The following is a 23,897-nucleotide window of genomic DNA, read 5'->3' on the forward strand; positions in this document are numbered from 1 at the left end:
CATCCCTCCTCTGGCCTCATCCCTTCTGTCTGACAACTCTAGACAGTCTACACTTTTCGTCCAGCCATGTCTCTACTTTATTACCCCTCAAAACCCCTTCCCTCACTCTACCCTCCATCCCCAGACAGATAGACATTTTTACATTAGGTTGGTGTCAGGGCAGCAGCCTCATATCCTGTGAAGTGATAAATAAGGTTTGATATTTGTCACAGCGTCACATGGTAACGTGAGATGACAAGCAGAGATTGAGTTATCTGCCATTTGAAGAATATGTTGAGGCATAATATCTGACACAATTCAAATATAGGGCCGGAAATTCAATTCACTTCCAGCTTCTGTTAGCAAATTAGATTGAGTATATGAGCAGGAAGGAGCAGGCCCGTGGCGACGCAGCAAGACAATCTTATTTTAGCAAGGAGAAGAAGTCAGATCCTGATCGGCTCCTCTAGAATCTAGATTACCTTTAGATGCTTCTACATTGCCTGTAGGAGATCACTGTGTGAGTCCCAAATGTCACCCTATTTGATATATAGTGCACTACTTTTTACCATAGCCATATGGGTCCTGGTTAAAACGGGTGTACTATAAAGGGAATAGAGTGCCGTTTGGTACCAACGCACTGACTCCACTTCAACATAACACATCAACACATCACACAAATTATAATTTATACATGTAGGCTAACGTACAGGCTACTTCTCTTTGTTATCCAACCTGCCCTTCATCCACAGACACAGTTTAGTTTTATATAGGGACAGATTGTTTATAATGACCCCTATGTAAACAGATGGGATTAAAGCTTTCTAACGGACAAATTCCTCTCTTTTTCTCCATGTGAAACAAAGGAAATTAGCAGACGGCAACAGTGTTTAAATCACTCTTCACTAACATGTCCCCTGCTGATGTAGTGGAGCAGAGATTGTCTCTCTTAATCTTAACAGCACAGGCTATAATATTTACTCACACGTGCACACAAACACACACACCATAATATCCTCTGTGGATCTATTGAATGGTTTTAATTTATTTTCCTTCAACACACAATTTGCATAGCTTCCTAGCATGACACACACATTTCCATGTTTGAATGCAGTATCTAATTTTGCAGGATTGCAATGGAGGAAACACAAGGACATATTAATACAAACATAACATAGCCATGCTAGCACCCTGCTAACACCAGACAGACAGTTATATTTGACAGATACCTTTCAAGACACTCAAGGACACCTTACGTTAAAAGTATATACAATCAAAGTGCAAGTAATATCAAATCCTAGTGATGGATACTGTCCGGTTTTAGCATAATGTTAACACCTAGCATGGTGTTAGCATTTTGTTAGCAGGGTGTTAGCACAATCTTAATGCTTAGCATGGTTAGCATTATGTTAGCATATCATTAGCATGGCTATGTTTATAATAAAATGGCTCCTTGTGTTCCCTCCATCAGTCTAACTGTGCCCAGTACACTGCTGATCGGAGGGAGGAGGAGAAGATGTGTGATCACCTGATCAGCGCTGCCAAGCACAGAGACCATGTGACTGCCAACCAGCTCAAACAGAAGATACTCAACATCCTCACCAATAAGCATGGAGCCTGGGGCAGCCTGGCACAGAGGTAAGACCCAGGGCTGAGGTATAGAGCTGGGGCTGAAGGATAGGCCTTGCCAGGGCTGGGGTATGGGGCTGGGGCTGAAGGATAGGCTTTGGGCTGGGGTATAGGGCTGGGGCTGAAGGATATGCCTTGGGATGGGGTATATGGCTGGGGCTGAAGGATAGGCCTCACCAACAAACACAGAGCCTGGAGCAGCCTGGCAGCCTGGCACAGAAGTACGGACTGGGACTGGGTCTGGTGAAAGGTTTAGGGCTGGGGCTACCTGGAGCTGGGCTGGTCCAAAGGCCAAGCTAAGGCTAGGCTGGATAGCAGAACTCCCAGTATTAGCTGTACTGTACAATTAGTGCAGTACTGGGAAGGAAGGACCACCAGCTAATGTCATTTACCCAGCATCCACCAGGATCACATTTACATGGAGATGATCGTGGACTACAGGAAAGGAGTGCCGAGCAAGCCCTCATTCTCATCGACAGGGCTGTAGTGGAGCAGGTTGAGAGCCTCAAGTTCTTTGGTGTCCACATCACCAACAAACTATCATGGTCCAAACACACCAAGACAGTCGTAAAAAGGGCACGACAATGCCTATTCCCCCTCAGGAGACAGAAAAGATTTGGCATGGGTTCTCAAATCCTCAAAAAGTTATACAGCTGCACCATCGAGAGCATCCTGACTGGTTGCATCACCGCCAGGTATGGCAACTGCTTGGCCTCCGACCGCAAGGTGCTTCAGAGGGTAGTGCGTATGGCCCAGTACATCGCTGGGGCCAAGCTTCCTGCCATCCAGGATCTCTATACTAGGCAGTGTCAGAGGAATGACCAAAAATTGCCAAAGAATCCAGCCACCCTACTCATAGACTGATCTCTCTGCTACCGCACGGTGAGTGGTACCGCAGTGCCAAGTCTAGGTCCAAAAGGCTTCTGAACAGCTTCTAACCCCAAGCCATAAGACTGCTGAACAGCTAATCAAATGGCTACCCGAACTATTTGCGTTGACACCCCCCCCCCCCCCGACCCTTTTTTTATGCTGCTGCTATGCACTGTTTACTATCTATTATCTATACATAGTCATTTTACCCCCACATACATGTACAGTGGGCTCCAAAATTACTGGCACCCCTGACTGGCAATGCACAAACAATTTAAAAAATATATAAACAATATAATTATAGAGATATTTCAATGGAACCAACCAGAATCATTCAATTATTAAATACAAAATAAATTTAATCAAAATCAAGGTTTCATAATTATTAGCATTCCTCATTTAGTACTCATTTAGTGCAACCACCTCTGGCAAGGATAACAGCATGGAGGCTTTTCCTGTAATGTTTGACAAGGTAAAGGAACACATTTGGAAGGATTTTGGACCATTCCTCTATGCAGACACACAAAGACTGAAGACAACCACCCACAAAACCCAACAGAAAACAGGCTACCTAAATTGATTGACAGCTGCCTCTGAGAACCATATCAGGCCAAAGACAGAAAACCAACACAGAAATAGAAAACATAGATTACCCACCCAACTCACGCCCTGACCACACTTTAAACAAAGAAAATACAAAAGAACTATGGTCAGAACGTGACACCTTCCAAAGAGCCTGTGGATGTGGAGGTGGCGTCTGATGGTGCTTTTTGAAACCTGGTCACCCCAAGACGCCACCAAGGCCTGCAATTCGTTCACAGTGATTCTTGGGGATTTTGTTGCTTCTCACGCCATCCTCCTCCCTATCCTGGGGGGCAAAATGCATTTGCGTCCTCTACCCGTGAGGTTTTCAACTGTTCCATATCTTTTAGATGTTTTAATAATTGCCCTGACAGTGCTGTGGTATATTCAATCGTTTGTGGATCTTCTTGTAGCCATTACCAGATTTATGAAGGTCTACGACCATCTGTCCCTTTTGAACTGCCAGTTCTTTTGTCTTCTTCATGGTGTTGGATGACAAAGGGATATTGCATGCGTGTTACCTCATTTTTATACCCTAGTGAAACAGGAAGTGACGTAATGGCTCAATATAGTTCCTTAAGACTTAGAAAAATAAGTGGAATTTAATTTGTGGTTTAATTTTGGTAGATGTTATTTACAATAATCTTTAAGGGGGCCATTAATTGTGAAAACTTGATTTGGAGGACATTGTTTTTTAATTAAATCAATAAATTATTTTGGTTGGTTCCATTGAAACATTCATAAAGTACAGTATTTCTCACATGTTGGTATTTTGAGTTCATATCTATAATTATATTGTTTATATTTGTTTAAGCATTGCTTGTGCATTGCCAGTCAGGGGTGCCAGTAATTTTGGAGCCCACTGTACATATTACCTAAATTATCTCGACTAACCTGTACACCCGCACATTGACTCTGTACCGGTACCCCCTTTATGTTGCCTCGTTATTGTAATTTTATTCTTGGTCTTTTATTTTTGCCTTAGTTTATTTTGTTTTTTTTCTTTCTTAACTCTTATTTTTCTTAAAACTGCATTGTTGGTTAAGGGCTTGTAAGTAAGCCATTTCATGGTAAGGGTTAAAACTCTTGTATTCGGCGCATGTGACAAATACAATTTGATTTGATTTGATTTTGATCAGGGACCAGGTCAACTAACTCAATAACAGACAAAGAGACTGAACCCCCCTCGGGACCGACCACCGGTCAAACAGACTGGGGGTGGGGTTGGGGGGGGAGTTGTGTTTGTGTGTGTGCGTGCGTGCGTGCGTGTGTGTGTGTCTGTGTCTGTGTGTGTGTGTGCGTGTGCGTACGAGAAGGTATGTGTGTGGAGTATTGTAGAGTCTCTCAGCAACCCTCTCAGTCACACAGCAGAACACCTGGTGGTGGTTGGTGGTCAGTCATTCCCTCCCTCCCTCCCTCCCTCCACACACACACACACACACACACACACACACACACACACACACACACACACACACACACACACACACACACACACACACACACACACACACACACACACACACACACACACACACACACACACACACACACACACACACACTCAGTGGTTGAAGTGGGCCAGTGCTGATTAGTGATGCTATGGATATGCTTAAACCACCAATCTGAGCAGTATCCATTTGTCCAACTAGGTGGAAAAACCTCTAAAGTTGAATTAGGTGTACCTCAAGGTTTTGTGCTTAGACCCCGACTACTATTCGCTCTATGTTTCCCCCTGTTACTGTCACGACGACACATGACATGCATGTTCGTTGGGATGTTGATGACATTGGCCATGATCTGTTAGGAAGCTCCTTATAAAACAAGCGTTATACCAGGCAAGTCTGTTAGGAACTAATTCTGTATTCACAATGACGACCTGGCGAGTGGCAAGTGCAGGAAAGGTCCTGTCAAATATTGCCTTCCTTACAGAAAGAACACTTTCAGTAATTGACTACCCTCACTGAAACAGTAGCTTGGCTTTCCTTATTGGATTTTGAAAATGCAATACAGATGGTTAAATATGTTCACGACATACAGATGGTTAAATATGTTCACCACATACAGATGGTTAAATATGTTCACCACATACAGATGGTTAAATATGTTCACCACATACAGATGGTTAAATATGTTCACCACATACAAATGGTTAAATATGTTCACGACATACAGATGGTTAAATATGTTCACCACATACAGATGGTTAAATATGTTCACCACATACAGATGGTTAAATATGTTCACCACATACAGATGGTTAAATATGTTCACGACATACAGATGGTTAAATATGTTCACCACATACAAATGGTTAAATATGTTCACCACATACAGATGGTTAAATATGTTCACCACATACAGATGGTTAAATATGTTCACCACATACAGATGGTTAAATATGTTCACGACATACAGATGTTTAAATATGTTCACCACATACAGATGGTTAAATATGTTCACCACATACAGATGGTTAAATATGTTCACCACATACAGATGGTTAAATATGTTCACCACATACAGATGGTTAAATATGTTCACCACATACAGATGGTTAAATATGTTCACCACATACAGATGGTTAAATATGTTCACCACATACAGATGGTTAAATATGTTCACGACATACAGATGGTTAAATATGTTCACCACATACAGATGGTTAAATATGTTCACCACATACAGATGGTTAAATATGTTCACCACATACAGATGGTTAAATATGTTCACCACATACAGATGGTTGAATATGTTCACCACATACAGATGGTTAAATATGTTCACCACATACAGATGGTTAAATATGTTCACCACATACAGATGGTTAAATATGTTCACCACATACAGATGGTTAAATATGTTCACCACATACAGATGGTTAAATATGTTCACCACATACAGATGGTTAAATATGTTCACCACATACAGATGGTTAAATATGTTCACCACATACAGATGGTTAAATATGTTCACGACATACAGATGGTTAAATATGTTCACCACATACAGATGGTTAAATATGTTCACCACATACAGATGGTTAAATATGTTCACCACATACAGATGGTTAAATATGTTCACCACATACAGATGGTTAAATATGTTCACCACATACAGATGGTTAAATATGTTCACGACATACAGATGGTTAAATATGTTCACCACATACAGATGGTTAAATATGTTCACCACATACAGATGGTTAAATATGTTCACGACAAACAGATGGTTAAATATGTTCACGACATACAGATGGTTAAATATGTTCACGACATACAGATGGTTAAATATGTTCACGACATACAGATGGTTAAATATGTTCACCACATACAGATGGTTAAATATGTTCACCACATACAGATGGTTAAATATGTTCACCACATACAGATGGTTAAATATGTTCACCACATACAGATGGTTAAATATGTTCACCACATACAGATGGTTAAATATGTTCACCACATACAGATGGTTAAAAATGTTCACCACATACAGATGGTTAAATATGTTCACCACATACAGATGGTTAAATATGTTCACCACATACAGATGGTTAAATATGTTCACCACATACAGATGGTTAAATATGTTCACCACATACAAATGGTTAAATATGTTCACCACATACAGATGGTTAAATATGTTCACCACATACAGATGGTTAAATATGTTCACCACATACAGATGGTTAAATATGTTCACCACATACAGATGGTTAAATATGTTCACGACATACAGATGGTTAAATATGTTCACCACATACAGATGGTTAAATATGTTCACCACATACAGATGGTTAAATATGTTCACCACATACAGATGGTTAAATATGTTCACCACATACAGATGGTTAAATATGTTCACCACATACAGATGGTTAAATATGTTCACCACATACAGATGGTTAAATATGTTCACCACATACAGATGGTTAAATATGTTCACCACATACAGATGGTTAAATATGTTCACCACATACAGATGGTTAAATATGTTCACCACATACAGATGGTTAAATATGTTCACCACATACAGATGGTTAAATATGTTCACCACATACAGATGGTTAAATATGTTCACCACATACAGATGGTTAAATATGTTCACCACATACAGATGGTTAAATATGTTCACCACATACAGATGGTTAAATATGTTCACGACATACAGATGGTTAAATATGTTCACCACATACAGATGGTTAAATATGTTCACCACATACAGATGGTTAAATATGTTCACGACATACAGATGGTTAAATATGTTCACCACATACAGATGGTTAAATATGTTCACCACATACAGATGGTTAAATATGTTCATTATGTTGTTGGATGTTGTTACCTCACATCGATAGAAAACACATCTGGACCATGTTTTGAGTTCTTTAGGAATTCTACTGTTTTGTCAGATGTTGGTTGAAAACATACAATAAACCTTAATTTAGTCTGTAAGGAGATTTCAATTGATTGATTGAATGATTTGAGGAGTGTTTTAATGACTGCTGGTACTCTCCATGGGTTGTGTGGCGTATAGATTTAGTGGTTGATACATGTATCATCCCACCTGACAAACACAGTCCTGGAAACAGATGCAATTACCTCAGAAAGATGCACATTTACCATCATTGGACCATTAATCTATGGGTGCGTTCTGACGCCCAAATGCCTCTCTTTTCCCTATACTGTATAGTGCATTACTTTTGAACAGAGCCCTATTTACCCATGCAGCTGTACCTTACATATTGCACTACCTCTGACCAGAGTAGATAACCCGAATAGGGAAAGAGGTGCCGTTTGGATGCAAACTATAGTACAGATTGAATTACATTTGGAATTGTATTATAATAAAATAGATATCCTTACCTACAGTAGTTCATGCAACTAAATGCCTTACTTCACTCACTTACCAGATGTTGGAGCATTGTGTATATATTTGCGCACACACAGTATGTTTGATTATATGTCATGCAGTTCTGATAGAGAAATTCATAAAACAGACCAAACAATAGTACAAGTAAAGTAACCTTGGCAAAACATAGAAGATTGAATTGCGGGCTGCTACTGTAGATTTACGTATTCAAATATTTATAGAATTTCTCTCCAGGGAGAGCATTAGTATTGGAACAAAAGGTTGCTGAGCGGGGGAGCATTGTAAATGATACTGCAAAACTTCCAACAAATACCCATTTAATGGTGACCTGCTGGAGAAGAAAAATGATGCAATATGTTCATGAGCTCAGGGCAGTGGAGCAGCTCAGCCTTATTCAATGCAACATTAACTTTTGCTGCTCTTGTAAAATAGAAACCCCTCCAGCATTCTGAAAGGGCTGTCTGTTATTTGTGACGCTGGTTGAAAGAGTGTGCGTGCGTGCGTGCGTGCGTGCGTGCGTAGGTGTGAATGCTTGCCTGCACAGAGATTGTTTTTACTTTAACCTTCATTTCTGACGGGAGACTAGCCAGAGGATATTGATCTGTGTTGAGCGTTTTATCAACAGAATTATATATTTAATATACTCACCCAGGTGAAACTACAGCTAATGACTATAGACACATTTTGTTGAAAGTTTTTACACAACTATAGTATTTTGAATTAGTAGACACATTATGATTGTAACTCTGTGTGACGAGGAGACACTGGACACGAACGGAAAGCCAATGAGTGCGTCCCAAATGGTACCCTATTCCCTGGTCTAAATTAGTGCACCACATAGAGAATAGAATGCCATTTTGGGATACATACAAAATCTCTCTGCGATCATATAACCTATTATAAGGATTAACCAGATGAGCCCAGGAGGTGGTAGGGATGTGTTAAGACAGTGTGATCAGCCCAGGAGGTGGTAGGGATGTGTTAAGGCAGTGTGATCAGCCCAGGAGGTGGTAGGGATGTGTTAAGGCAGTGTGATCAGCCCAGGAGGTGGTAGGGATGTGTTAAGGCAGTGTGATCAGCCCAGGAGGTGGTAGGGATATGTTAAGGCAGTGTGATCAGCCCAGTAGGCTGTTGGATCATACTTTCTGCTTGCCTGATGATGAATGTGCTGTGTATTGAGTTGACATCACAAAATCAATAGTGTTCAAATTGAAACAGTATAGGGTTGTATTGATCTGCTGTGCTAAATCACAACGAGAAGCCTTTGATGCAGTTCTGAGACAGCTCCCCTCCTCCTTCTTCACCACTCCCTCCCTCCTCACCCCTCTTCCTCCTCTCCTCCCCCTCTCCCCCTCCTCCCATCACGGCACCCATTCAGTTTGAGCTTCACACTGATAAATCAAGTTGAAAATTGGATGTTAGAATTTTCTCCAGTGAGAGACTGATTTTCTCTGGCCCCTCCTCCCTCTGCTGCGACCCCCTGACCCTTGTCACTGGATTATAAAGTTCAGCATTGTCAAGAGAAAGGAGACGTCAAGGCAAGGCTGATGAATTCATTCTAGAATATTACACAGTGTCTTTAACTACCAGTCTTACACTATGATAATAACCATCCTTGAAGACAAGGCAAGTTTGTATTTATCCTCTTATTTACTGCTGTGTATGTTAATATTGTTTCTACTCTGTTTTCTGTTGAAATGAAAAGAACCTTTCACTCAGTCACATCTACCTCTGATCGACCTGCATTCTGCAAACTATCTTTTGTCACATGCATTTATTCAAGTTTGGTACATACTGGGTTGCGTTGGTTAGAGCGTTGGACTTATAACCAAAAGATTGCAAGATCGAATCCCCGAGCTGACAAGGTAAAAATCTGTCGTTCTGCCCCTGAACAAGGCAGTTAACCCACTGTTCCTAGGCCGTCATTGAAAATAAGAATTTGTTCTTAACTGACTTACCTAGTTACATAAAGGTTAAAAAAAAAAAAAAGTGAGTAGTCTGCATCTCCATTGACACTAAAGGCCTCCCCTGTCCACCACTGTCTGCATCCCAAAATGCACCCCGTTCCCTATATAGTGCACTAACTTTAACCAGAGCCCTGTGAACCATGGTAAAAAAATATTACACGATATAGGGAATAGGGTGCCATTTCAGATGCAACCCAGGCATTCCAACATGTTCCAACATGGCCGTCTTAACAGGATGTAGAGCAGGTGGAAGCAGAGAGACAGACATACAGACACAGACAGGACGTCCTTTGTTCCAAGGTGTCACTGTTGACATCAGTAGCTGACTAAATCCCCCCACCCCCCCTCTACAGACCTTAACCCAACCTGACTGAGCTATCGATTGTCAACATTGCAACATTGCTCCTGTATAATTATAGCGGAAGGAATGGAGGAGAGAGCGGTGGCATATATTGATCCTTGGTGAGGGGAGTGGAACGGGCGTTTCCCTTGACTAACAGAGAGTTTCATCTCTCAGTCTCTGATGAATGGCAACACTTTGCCTGTGGATAATAACTTAGTGATGGAATGGACCCTTCAGTCACTGGCTGCCTGGCTAAGCACTCCGCTGTCTCGCCTCGCCGGGTTATCCATTCTAATAGCAGCTCTGACGAGGAGGAGAGGAAAGATTGTGGGGGGGAGAGGTAGATCAAGGTCTCTCTGGGTCCTGTGTGAAGGTATATGGAGGACCAGTGAATATGATCCTGCTGGACATGATGGTTCATTTAGCTATGTATATTCAAGAGGGGAAAACAACATATTTGTACTGGTAGTGAAGTTCCTTTGTTTTAGCTCTTCTTTTTCTGTCTGCTTGTATTTGTTGTTGACCTATTGTACAGCAGCTCCTCCCTGGGGGTGGAGTTAACCTTGCAGCCTGATAATTACCTCTGAAGGAGAGTATTCACACTATCATCAGTTATAGGGGGGGCAGAGTGAGAGAAGAGAGAGCTGGGAGGTGAGCCCCAGCTCTGATGAAAGATTAATGGTCTACAGCGCTGGCAGGGAGGGGTTCAGACGTACTAAAACTCTGCTGTAGACTGTAGTGTCACTGTTACTGACTGTCACTGACTCTAGTCTCACAGTTACTGACTGTAGTCTCACTGTTACTGACTGTAGTCTGACTGTTACTTACTTTAGTCTGACTGTAGTCTGACTGTTACTGATTGTATTCTGACTGTCACTGACTCTAGTCTCACAGTTACTGACTGTAGTCTCACTGTTACTGACTAGTCTGACTGATTCTGACTTTTACTGACTGTTACTGACTGTAATCTCACTGTTACTGACTGTAATCTCAGTGTTACTGACTGTCACTGACTGTAGTCTAACTGTTACTGACTGTAATCTCACTCTTACTGACTGTCACTGACTGTAGTCTGACTCTTACTGACTGTAGTCTGACTCTTACTGACTGTAGTCTGACTCTAGTCTGACTGTTACTGACTCTAGTCTGACTGTCACTGACAGTAGTCTGACTGTAGTCTGACTGTTACTGACTGCAGTCTGACTGTTACTGACTGTAATCTCACTTATACTGACTGTCACTCACTGTAGTCTGACTCTTACTGACTGTAGTCCGACTGTATTCTGACTGTTACTGACTGTAGTCTGACTGTTACTGACTGTAGTCTGACTGTTACTGACTGTTACTGACTTTAGTCTGACTGTTACTGATGGGTATTGATGGTAGTCTTACTCTTAATGCGTTAATATGCATTCATTACACAAATTATCTTATTTCTGATGTATTGTTCGGCTGTTTTCTGAATTTACTTTGAAAAATTTAAATTGATACACCATCCATGGCCATATGGTTTCCAGTCGCCTCATGTTGATGTGCAGTTTTATTTAGCTGTGTCTGTCTGTTGATGTAGAAGAATGTGTCACCATGGTGATCAAAGACAGTCAGTGATATAGTACACTGATTGACAGACATTGTTTTGTTTTCAGACTTTTTTAGCCAATTAGATGGCTGAATGTTTTCTATAGCTGACCGGTTGAAACCTTTCTATCCGCAGGGATATGTCATCTACGCTGCCTGTTTTGGGAGACGTTTGAAAGCCGATGTTGAATGTTTCTGTATTGAACGTGTTAAAAAATATCAGTATAGTACTGCATGGTTTTTGAGTGATATGGGGGTTTCAGAAGTGTAATGGTTTGGTAGATGATTTGTTTTTGAGAGACCATCATGCAGTACTTCCTAGGGTTGCAAAATTCTGGTAACTTTTCCAAAATTCTCAGGTTTTACAGAAATCCAAGTTGGAAAATCACAAGGGAATAAGCAGGAAATCCAGTATTTGTAGAAAACCTGAGAATTTTGGGGAAATTCAGAGCAGAATGGTTTAGTGTGTCATGGTAATACTGACCAGTGAATCATGTTAACAGTGACCCGAGCCTAAACCATTGACAGACCATAGACAATGAATAGCTTCCTCTCATTGGTAGATGGACAGAGTGTGGACGGAGGAGAGAAGAAAGACCATTTGTTCTCAGAAGGACTTAATCTGAGAGCTCTGGAGTGTGTTTAGTGTCAGTGTCACGCGGGGCTTGGGGCGCAGAGTGTGGGGCGCAGGGCTCGGGGCGCAGGGCAGGGCACCCCCTTCACAGGACAGGGTGTGTGTGGTGAGACACTAACCAGTCCTGCCTCTTTAAATAGACTAGACACTGATTACTGCTATTTATTATAATTATCCCCCAGTCTCAAATAGAAGCATTTAAAGAGAATATAATTGTGTTTTATTGAATCTTTTTTTGTCCTCTCTGTCAGGACAAACTGGCTGATGCTGAAACCATTATAGTTCTGTTCTAATTAAAACTTAGATAGTGCTGTCCGAACTAAAACGTAGTTAGTTCTATTCTAACTAAAACATGGTTAGTTCTGTTCTAACTAAAACATGGTTAGTTCTTTTCTAACTGAAACATGGTTAGTTCTGTTCTAACTGAAACATGGTTAGTTCTGTTCTAACTGAAACATGGTTAGTTCTATTCTAACTAAAACATGGTTAGTTCTGTTCTAACTGAAACATGGTTAGTTCTGTTCTAACTGAAACATGGTTAGTTCTATTCTAACTGAAACATGGTTAGTTCTGTTCTAACTGAAACATGGTTAGTTCTGTTCTAACTGAAACATGGTTAGTTCTGTTCTAACTGAAACATGGTGTAATGATTGTCGTCGGGAGAAGGAGAGGAGGACCAAAGTGCAGCTTGGTACGTATCCATAATACTTTTAATAAAGATGAACACGCGGGGGAAAAAAACGACCAACGAACAGTTTTGAAAGGTGCAACAAACACTAAACAGAAAATAACCACCCACAAACACAGGTGGGAACAGGCTACCTAAGTATGGTTCTCAATCAGAGACAACGATAGACAGCTGCCTCTGATTGGGAACCATACCAGGCCAAACACATAGAAATACAAAACAAAGATAACATAGAACACCAGACATAGAATGCCCACCCAAACTCACGCCCTGACCAACCAAAATAGAGACATAAAAATTATCTCTAAGGTCAGGGCATGACACATGGTTAGTTCTGTTCTAACTAAAACATGGATAATTCTGTTCTAACTGAAACACGGATAATTCTGTTCTAACTGAAACATGGTTAGTTCTGTTCTAACTGAAACATGGTTAGTTCTGTTCTAACTGAAACATGGTTAGTTCTGTTCTAACTGAAACATGGTTAGTTCTGTTCAAACTGAAACATGGTTAGTTCTTTTCTAACTGAAACATGGCTAATTCTGTTCTAACTGAAACATGGTTAGTTCTGTTCTAACTGAAACATGGCTAGTTTTGTTCTAACTGAAACATGGATAATTCTGTTCTAACAAACATGGTTAGTTCTGTTCTAACTGAAACATGGTTAGTTCTGTTCTAACTGAAACATGGATAATTCTGTTCTAACTGAAACATGGTTAGTTCTATTCTAACTGAAACATGGTTAGTTATATTCTAACTGAAACATGGTTAGTTCTGTTCTAACTGAAACATGGACAATTCTGTTCTAACTGAAACATGGATAATTCTGTTCTAACTGAAACATGGTTAGTTCTGTTCTAACTGAAACATGGTTAGTTCTGTTCTAACTAAAACATGGATAATTCTGTTCTAACTGAAACACGGATAATTCTGTTCTAACTGAAACATGGTTAGTTCTGTTCTAACTGAAACATGGTTAGTTCTGTTCTAACTGAAACATGGTTAGTTCTGTTCTAACTGAAACATGGTTAGTTCTGTTCAAACTGAAACATGGTTAGTTCTTTTCTAACTGAAACATGGCTAATTCTGTTCTAACTGAAACATGGTTAGTTCTGTTCTAACTGAAACATGGCTAGTTCTGTTCTAACTGAAACATGGATAATTCTGTTCTAACAAACATGGTTAGTTCTGTTCTAACTGAAACATGGTTAGTTCTGTTCTAACTGAAACATGGATAATTCTGTTCTAACTGAAACATGGTTAGTTCTATTCTAATTGAAACATGGTTAGTTATATTCTAACTGAAACATGGTTAGTTCTGTTCTAACTGAAACATGGACAATTCTGTTCTAACTGAAACATGGATAATTCTGTTCTAACTGAAACATGGTTAGTTCTATTCTAACTGAAACATGGTTAGTTCTGTTCTAACTGAAACATGGTTAGTTCTGTTCTAACTGAAACATGGTTAGTTCTGTTCTAACTGAAACATGGTTAGTTCTGTTCTAACTGAAACATGGTTAGTTCTATTCTAACTGAAACATGGATAATTCTGTTCTAACTGAAACATGGATAATTCTGTTCTAACTGAAACATGGTTAGTTCTGTTCTAACTGAAACATGGTTAGTTCTGTTCTAACAAACATGGTTAGTTCTGTTCTAACTGAAACATGGATAATTCTGTTCTAACTGAAACATGGTTAGTTCTGTTCTAGCTGAATGATTGTCCCTCCAGAGGGTTATGGTTCATATACAGTAGAACTATCTGTATGATCTTACTAGAAATAAACATCAGAACCATGGTCCAGTTTACCACCATGTTTGAAGAACACTCTGGAGTGAACACTCTTAACTGGGTCTTTGACAACGTGGTCAGCTGTAAAGGTTTGTTGATATAATGGTTTGTTGTTTTTCTCACAGAGATATGACCTTGATGGGGGGCAGCATACAACAGCCAGGCACTAGAGATGGAATGTGTCTCAAATGGCACCCTATACCCTATGTAGTGCACTACTTTTGACCAGGACCCATATGGCTTTTGTAAAATAGGGTGTCATTTTGGACGCAAACGTGGAGTGAGGTGAGAATAACCTGACAGGCTGGATACAGACAGTTTCTCCGTCTCTGCTGCCTGCTACTCTGTCTGTCTTTCTGAGTGGGTGCTATTTATTGTAGCTGTGCTTTGACATACAGTGTTATAAGTAGTTATTTTAGCTGCACTTTGATGGACAGTTCAGCCTTAAACAAGCCTCTAAGATTATCTGCAGGCAGCAAAGTGCAGGCCTGACAGACACCAAGTATTAGTATTAGCCTGCCCTATTCCTCCCTTCCTCTCCTCCTCCTTCTCTCCTCTCCGATGAATAATCTCAATGGAAAATGGGAGGAAGTAGAGTCGTGTCATTGGTACAGAGTTAAGTCACTATACCACTATATATAACTATACTTTACTACTATACTATAACTATACTATATCACTATACTATAACTGTCCCCAGTGCCAATACAAGCCTAGTTCATCACTACAAACCAGCTCCCACTGTCCTAGATTGGGCTGTATTTGTGCTGGAAAATTGTTTTCAATCCTTTTATTTCCCTCTTCACCGTTTTATTTTGAGTCATGGCTGTCAGGTTTTACTGCCTTTTACAAACAGAACACATTCCCTGTGGAGCGGGGGTGTTAAATCTGTCTCTGTCTCCACAGCCTCGAGACACACACATATACACAAACACACACACATATACACAAACACACACACACACACACACACACACACACACACACACACACACACACACACACACACACACACACACACACACACACACACACACACACACACACACACACATACATACATTCCGAAATATGGGATTTGAATACACATAGGAGAAAGAGAGAAGATAGTATTTTTACACATTTATTGTGCTGCACCTACAATCTTAAAGCTTCTGTGAATAATGGCCACCATGTTTCCTCTTGGTTATCAGGTCTGGAAAATTAGCTTTTAAAATGCAGTTTGAAATCCATTTGTGTGATTGATGTGTGACAGGGCTAATAAATTTAGCCAGTTTCTGGGAGGCTTGGCCTCAGTCATTCTTTATGCCTGTCATGAATCCCCACTATGAGTGGAGAACAGGGGAGTGGAGAGCCAGTCAGTCCTCCTCACAGATCCCATTGAGATAAACTGGCTGTCACTGCCTCGCACTTTACAGTCTCTATTGACGAAATGTTCAGTATATTCCAAGAACGCGCCTAGTCAAAGGATTTTATTCACTATTTTGTATTTACCCTTATATCATTTAGTAGTATTTGTCTGTTTCTACATATCCAATGTTAGCCTAACATCAATAGAAGACCTTAGCTGGCAGACATTTACTAAATCTTTGTTTTAGTATCAAACAGACTTTGTAACCCGCCTGGAGTACATCTGTGTCTGAAGCTGTTCTAGCGTCACATTATTTCCCAGCATGCATTTCTCTAGCTCATGCATGAAATGAAGCTTTGTTGTGCTCATATTGGATTCAGCAAAGCAGAGAAGACATATAGCTTCAGATGCTGGAGAATATCGGACATGTCCTATTAGATGGATTTGAGTGAATTTATCGATGAGAACTTCACAGTTTTAACACCTCTCAGTTTGCAATCTGTCTTAGTTTCCTTCTCTCTTACTCTGCTCCGAATATACTCTTGGAATACACTTACAATACCATCAATACACTTACAATACCATCGGTACACTCAGAATACCATTAGTACAATCAGAATATCATCAAATTCAATACACTTACAAAACCATCAGTGCACACAGAATACCATCAGTATACTCAGAATACCACACAGACTACCAAAAATTACAAAATAAATACAGATTTGGTCACACAAAAAACAAATAAAACCCCCCCAGCTCCGAATACTTTCAATACACTCACAGACTGGGAGAGGAATGATGTCGCTTTCTGTCTCTCTCACCTTGGTCTCTCTCTGGGGCTGTGTCCCAAATGGTACCATATTCCCTATATAGTGCACTACTTTTGACCAGAGCCCTTAGAAGTCTAGTGTTTTAGATGTGTGTGTGAGCTAACTGAGTTAGCCCCCTATGGGAGCCATTCCCCAGAGCCCCCCAGCGCCAGACCATCCAGTCTGCCTCCCAAATAGCATTCCATATATAGTGCACTTCTTTAGATCAAGGCCCATAGTATAGGGTATGCATAGGGTGCCATTTGGAAGACATCCCGAACCACCCACACTGAGCTGCCTGGCCCAGCCTCCTTCAGTACAGCAGGTTGGCACGAAGGTCCAGAACCTGTCTGGTGCCAACCACACGGTTTAGAGTATCACTGGCCCCTCTCTCCTTCTCCTCTCTCTCCCTTTCCTCCTCCTCCTCATCTTTCTCTTTCTCCTTTTCATTCACTACTAAACCACCTCCAAAGTGAAAGCATATGGCGGGGGATGAGGTTGGGGGGGGGGGGAGAAATCATCATGTTTGCTTGGTTAATCAATCCTTGTAATGTTGGGGTTGGTTTGTTGAACGTTTGATTCGTATTAGCTAGATACAAATGAAAACATTTTGGCTTGCAGTTTAGGTTGCTGTACACAAATTATTATCAAATCTCATGCATCATATGTGTTTAATGTGTTTAATGCGGTGTAGAGGAAATGTTCAAAGGAGCTCCTTCCTCCCCCACCGCGGTTGGCAGTTTATTTGTAGTGGGAATTAGGGGTTATAATCTGTAACAGTAATCTCTCATCTGCCTTCAGTGGATTTCCATTTTTCTGGCTGTGTAATCTAGCGTTTACAATATAATTTACGTGGATTCGCCTCTCCACCTACTGACATCTCTGTTCTTCAGCTTCAAGCCTGCCGGGAGACTGACAGACAGGGGACAAGCTCTAGGCACACTGATACTCTACACGCACGCACGCACGCACGCACGCCGCACGCACGCACGCACGCACGCACGCACGCACGCACGCACGCACGCACGCACACACACACACACACACACACACACACACACACACACACACACACACACACACACACACACACACACACACACACACACACACACGCAGTTGATTGATGCTTAACTGAGACTGAGCTCTCGTGGCTGTCAAAGGCCTGCTAAGTCTCCTGAGCCTTCAGCTTACTGACAGTTGTAGATATTAAATTCATATTATATTCATATTATATTCATAGAACGGTTTGGTGATGTGATCCCCTTGTAACAAGTTAATCTGTTTAGACTGACTCAATTTTGGGGGGGACTATACAATGGTAGCCCTGGCTGCTAGCCAGATTGCCAAAGCTGGAGGTGGATTGGTAACTGGGCAGCTGTCTGGGTTGATGTTGTTGTTCTTGTTTTTGGTGGTGGTAATACATTCTGACTGGATCATTTTTAAGGTGGAGGTGGAGGCATCATTTTAAAATGTTTCTGTACTGGTAAAAGGAAAATGAAAGAGCCCTGGCCGAAAGTAGGTCGCTATACACTGAGTGTACAAAACATTAGGAACTGCTCTTTCCATGATATCGACTGACCAGGTGAAAGCTATGATCCCTTATTGATGTCAATTGTCAAATGCCCTTCAATCATTGTATATGAAGGGCAAGAGACTGGATAAATAACGATTTCTAAGCCTTGAGACAATTGAGACAGGGATCGTGTATGTGTGCCATTCAGAGGGTGAATGGGCAAGACAAAATTTAAGTGCCTTTGAACGGGGTATGGTAGTAGGTGTCAGGCTCACAGGTTTAAGTGTGTCAAGAACTGCAACGCTGCTGGGTTTTTCACACTCAACAGTTTCCTGTGTGTATCAAGAATGGTCCACCACCTAAAGGACATCCAGGCAAGTTGACACAACTGTGGGAAGCATTGGAGTCTACATGGGCCACCATCCCTGTGGAATGCTTTTGACACCTTGTAGAGTCAATGCCCCAATGAATTGAGGCTGTTCAGAGGGCAAAAGGAGGAAGGAGGTGCAACTCAATATTAGGAAGCTGTTCCTAATGTTTTATACACTCAGTGTATAGGGAATATGGTGCCATGTGGGACACGGTCAGAGGAGCAGGAGGACTGTGTAGTTCCTCACTCTGGTCTAGATGGAGAGGATGAAGATGAAGCACATGGTCCATTGATGTGACTGAGGATCTTCTCAGACCAAACTGTCATCTGCTCTACTTTAATCATCACTCTCTCCCTCACTCCATATTTCTCTCCACAGCTCCGTTTAGAGTACGTAAATGACTTGCAGTGATTTTCTACTTTTAGTTCCCCTTGAATGAAACACAAAGCCTTTGAAATGTGTCCAGCCAGAGCTGCATTTAGTAACCTGATGCTGGGCCAACTGCTTAATGGTTTGCATTAGCTGCAAGCAATAAAATTATCCTCCTTCCCAGGTCCTCCCTGCGAATGTTGGAATAATCATTTTTACCAAGATGGTTACCACATGCTGGAGCTGTTCCCTTCTTTCTCTCCGGTTTTTAAGGCTCTAATTCGCTGTTATTAATAATGAATAAAAATGCAATTTTCTTTTTGGTTGCCCCAGGGCTCTGGGAATCATTTCAATGAATATTTCAACACATTATTTTAATCATGGCTCCACATACACACACACAGGGAGGGAGTGTTCTCAGACCCACCCCATCATTATTAAACCCCATGTTGCTGCCTCCCTCCTTCCCACCTTCCCTCCATCCCTCCCTGCCTCCATGCCTCCGTCCCTCCATGCCGCCCTCCTCTCCCTGCCTCCCACCCTCCTTTCACTCTCTCCCTCCTTCTCTCCCTGCCTCCCTCCATCCCGCCCTGTCTCCCTCCCTGCCTGTGTTGAGAGTCCTACCTCTCTGATTTACAAGTCTTGTTAAAAAACATAGTTAAAAAGGAGGCAAGCTGGGCCATTTAGACTTGTAATTTGATGCTGTATTTGTTAATGGGAGTGTTAGTGATTTATAGTGTAGTGGCTCCTGCTGCTGTGGGGATGGATCCTGGTGTGGTGCTGTGTGTGTACTTTTTGTAGTGTGTGTGTGGGGGGGGGGTGCGCGTGCCTGCCTGCCTTCATGCGTGCGTGTGTGTGTGGTGTGTATTCTAACCTGCTCTCCGTCTAACCTGTCTATCTGTCTTTCTCTGTCTAGCCTGTCTCTCTCTCTCTGTCTTTCTCTGTTTAACCTGTCTCTCTCTGTCTCTCTCAGTCTAACCTGTCTATCTCTCTCTGTCTGTCTCTCAGTCTAACCTGTCTCTCTCTCTCTGTCTGTTTCTGTTTAACCTGTCTATCTCTGTCTGTCTCTCAGTCTAACCTGTCTCTCTCTCTCTGTCTGTCTCTGTTTAACCTGTCTATCACTGTCTGTCTCTCAGTCTAACCTGTCTATCTCTGTCTGTCTCTCTCTGTCTGTCTCTCAGTCTAACCTGTCTCTCTCTCTCTCTGTCTGTCTCTGTTTAACCTGTCTATCACTGTCTGTCTCTCAGTCTAACCTGTCTATCTCTGTCTGTCTCTCTCTGTCTGTCTCTCAGTCTAACCTGTCTATCTCTGTCTGTCTCTGTTTAACCTGTCTATCACTGTCTGTCTCTCAGTCTAACCTGTCTATCTCTGTCTGTCTCTCTCTCAGTCTAACCTGTCTCTCTCTCTCTGTCTGTCTCTCAGTCTAACCTGTCTCTCTCTCTGTCTGTCTCTCAGTCTAACCTGTCTATCTCTCTCTGTCTGTCTCTCAGTCAGCTGAATGACTTCTGGCGTCTGGATTACTGGGAGGATGATTTACGGAGGAGGCGGAGATTCGTACGGAACCCCTTTGGCTCCACCCACCTGGACATCCCCTGCAAGATGCTGGACGACTATGGTTAGTCAGCATGCTTCCTGGCTGATTGATTGAATTAATTGATTGATTGATGTGTGGTTGAAAACTGTAGCAAGCAACCCTAATTCAACAGTTTTCCTTGTCGGCTATAATGATATCTGCTTCTGACGTGTCCTCTATTCTACAAGGTATGTAGAAGTAACTAGTCTACTGATGGAATACTCAGTGGTTAGGGTTAGGGTTTGGGTGATACATGACAGGGTTAGGGTGATACATGACAGGGTTAGGGTGATACATAACAGGGTTAGGGTGATACATGACAGGGTTAGGGTGATACATGACAGGGTTAGGGTGATACATGACAGGGTTAGGGTGATACATGACAGGGTTAGGGTGATACATGACAGGGTTTGGGTGATACATGACAGGGTAGGGTGATACATGACAGGGTTAGGGTGATACATGACAGGGTTAGGGTGATACATGACAGGGTTTGGGTGATACATGACAGGGTTAGGGTGATACACGACAGGGTTAGGGTGATACACGACAGGGTTAGGGTGATACATGACAGGGTTAGGGTGATACATGACAGGGTTAGGGTGATACATGACAGGGTTTGGGTGATACATGACAGGGTTAGGGTGATACATGACAGGGTTAGGGTGATACATGACAGGGTTAGGGTGATACATGACAGGGTTAGGGTGATACACGACAGGGTTAGGGTGATACACGACAGGGTTAGGGTGATACACGACAGGGTTAGGGTGATACATGACAGGGTTAGGGGTGATACATGACAGGGTTAGGGTGATACATGACAGGGTTAGGGTAATACATGACAGGGTTAGGGTGATACATGACAGGGTTAGGGGTGATACATGACAGGGTTAGGGTGATACATGACAGGGTTAGGGTAATACATGACAGGGTTAGGGTGATACATGACAGGGTTTGGGTGATACATGACAGGGTTAGGGTGATACATGACAGGGTTAGGGTGATACATGACAGGGTTAGGGTGATACATGACAGGGTTAGGGTGATACATGACATGGTTAGGGTGATACATGACAGGGTTAGGGTGATACATGACAGGGTTAGGGTGATACACGACAGGGTTTGGGTGATACACGACAGGGTTTGGGTGATACACGACAGGGTTAGGGTGATACACGACAGGGTTAGGGTGATACACGACAGGGTTTGGGTGATACATGACAGGGTTAGGGGTATACATGACAGGGTTAGGGTGATACATGACAGGGTTTGGGTGATACATGACAGGGTTAGGGGTATACATGACAGGGTTAGGGTGATACATGACAGGGTTAGGGGTATACATGACAGGGTTTGGGTGATACATGACAGGGTTAGGGGTGATACATGACAGGGTTAGGGTAATACATGACAGGGTTAGGGTGATACATGACAGGGTTAGGGTGATACATTATTTATTTTTATTTTTTTTATTTTTTTACCGTTATTTTACCAGGTAAGTTGACTGAGAACACGTTCTCATTTGCAGCAACGACCTGGGGAGTAGTTACAGGGGAGAGGAGGGGGATGAATGAGCCAATTTTACATGACAGGGTTAGGGTGATACATGACAGGGTTAGGGTGATACATGACAGGGTTAGGGTGATACATGACAGGGTTTGGGTGATACATGACAGGGTTAGGGTGATACATGACAGGGTTAGGGTGATACATGACAGGGTTAGGGTGATACATGACAGGGTTAGGGTGATACATGACAGGGTTTGGGTGATACATGACAGGGTTAGGGTGATACATGAAAGGGTTAGGGTGATACATGACAGGGTTAGGGTGATACATGACAGGGTTTGGTGATACATGACATGGTTAGGGTGATACACGACAGGGTTAGGGTGATACACGACAGGGTTAGGGTGATACATGAAAGGGTTAGGGTGATACACGACAGGGTTAGGGGTGATACATGACAGGGTTAGGGTGATACACGACAGGGTTAGGGTGATACATGACAGGGTTAGGGGTATACACGACAGGGTTAGGGGTATACACGACAGGGTTAGGGTGATACACGACAGGGTTAGGGTGATACATGACAGGGTTAGGGGTGATACATGACAGGGTTAGGGTGATACATGACAGGGTTAGGGTGATACATGACAGGGTTTGGGTGATACATGACAGGGTTAGGGGTGATACATGACAGGGTTAGGGTGATACATGACAGGGTTAGAGTGATACATGACAGGGTTTGGGTGATACATGACAGGGTTAGGGGTGATACATGACAGGGTTAGGGTGATACATGACAGGGTTAGGGTGATACATGACAGGGTTAGGGTGATACATGACAGGGTTAGGGTGATACATGACAGGGTTTGGGTTATACATGACAGGGTTAGGGTGATACATGACAGGGTTAGGGTGATACATGACAGGGTTAGGGGTATACATGACAGGGTTAGGGTGAAACATGACAGGGTTAGGGGTATACATGACAGGGTTAGGGTGATACATGACAGGGTTTGGGTGATACATGACAGGGTTTGGGTGATACATGACAGGGTTTGGGTGATACATGACAGGGTTAGGGGTATACATGACAGGGTTAGGGTGATACATGACAGGGTTAGGGTGATACATGACAGGGTTAGGGTAATACATGACAGGGTTAGGGGTGATACATGACAGGGTTTGGGTGATACATGACAGGGTTAGGGTGATACATGACAGGGTTAGGGTGATACATGACAGGGTTAGGGTGATACATGACAGGGTTAGGGGTGATACATGACAGGGTTTGGGTGATACATGACAGGGTTAGGGTGATGCATGACAGGGTTTGGGTGATACATGACAGGGTTAGGGTGATACATGACAGGGTTAGGGGTGATACATGACAGGGTTTGGGTGATACATGACAGGGTTAGGGTGATACATGACAGGGTTAGGGTGATACATGACA

The 23,897-nt window shown here is 42.2% G+C and overlaps 1 protein-coding gene across 10 annotated transcripts in view; it reads left to right on the forward strand.

Moving 5' to 3' along the window:
* LOC129822249 (neurobeachin-like) overlaps nucleotides 1-23,897 on the forward strand; it is a 318,368-nt gene that overhangs the window by 130,359 nt on the left and 164,112 nt on the right. For all 10 annotated transcript variants that reach the window (XM_055880368.1, XM_055880366.1, XM_055880362.1 and 7 more), the window contains 2 exons: nucleotides 1,451-1,617; nucleotides 20,850-20,974. In XM_055880368.1, the coding sequence (XP_055736343.1) occupies nucleotides 1,451-1,617; nucleotides 20,850-20,974 (292 nt within the window). The remainder of the gene's footprint in view (nucleotides 1-1,450; nucleotides 1,618-20,849; nucleotides 20,975-23,897) is intronic.

This window comes from Salvelinus fontinalis, chromosome 24 (assembly GCF_029448725.1).
Source record: "Salvelinus fontinalis isolate EN_2023a chromosome 24, ASM2944872v1, whole genome shotgun sequence".
In the NCBI taxonomy this organism is placed as follows: Eukaryota; Metazoa; Chordata; class Actinopteri; order Salmoniformes; family Salmonidae; genus Salvelinus; species Salvelinus fontinalis.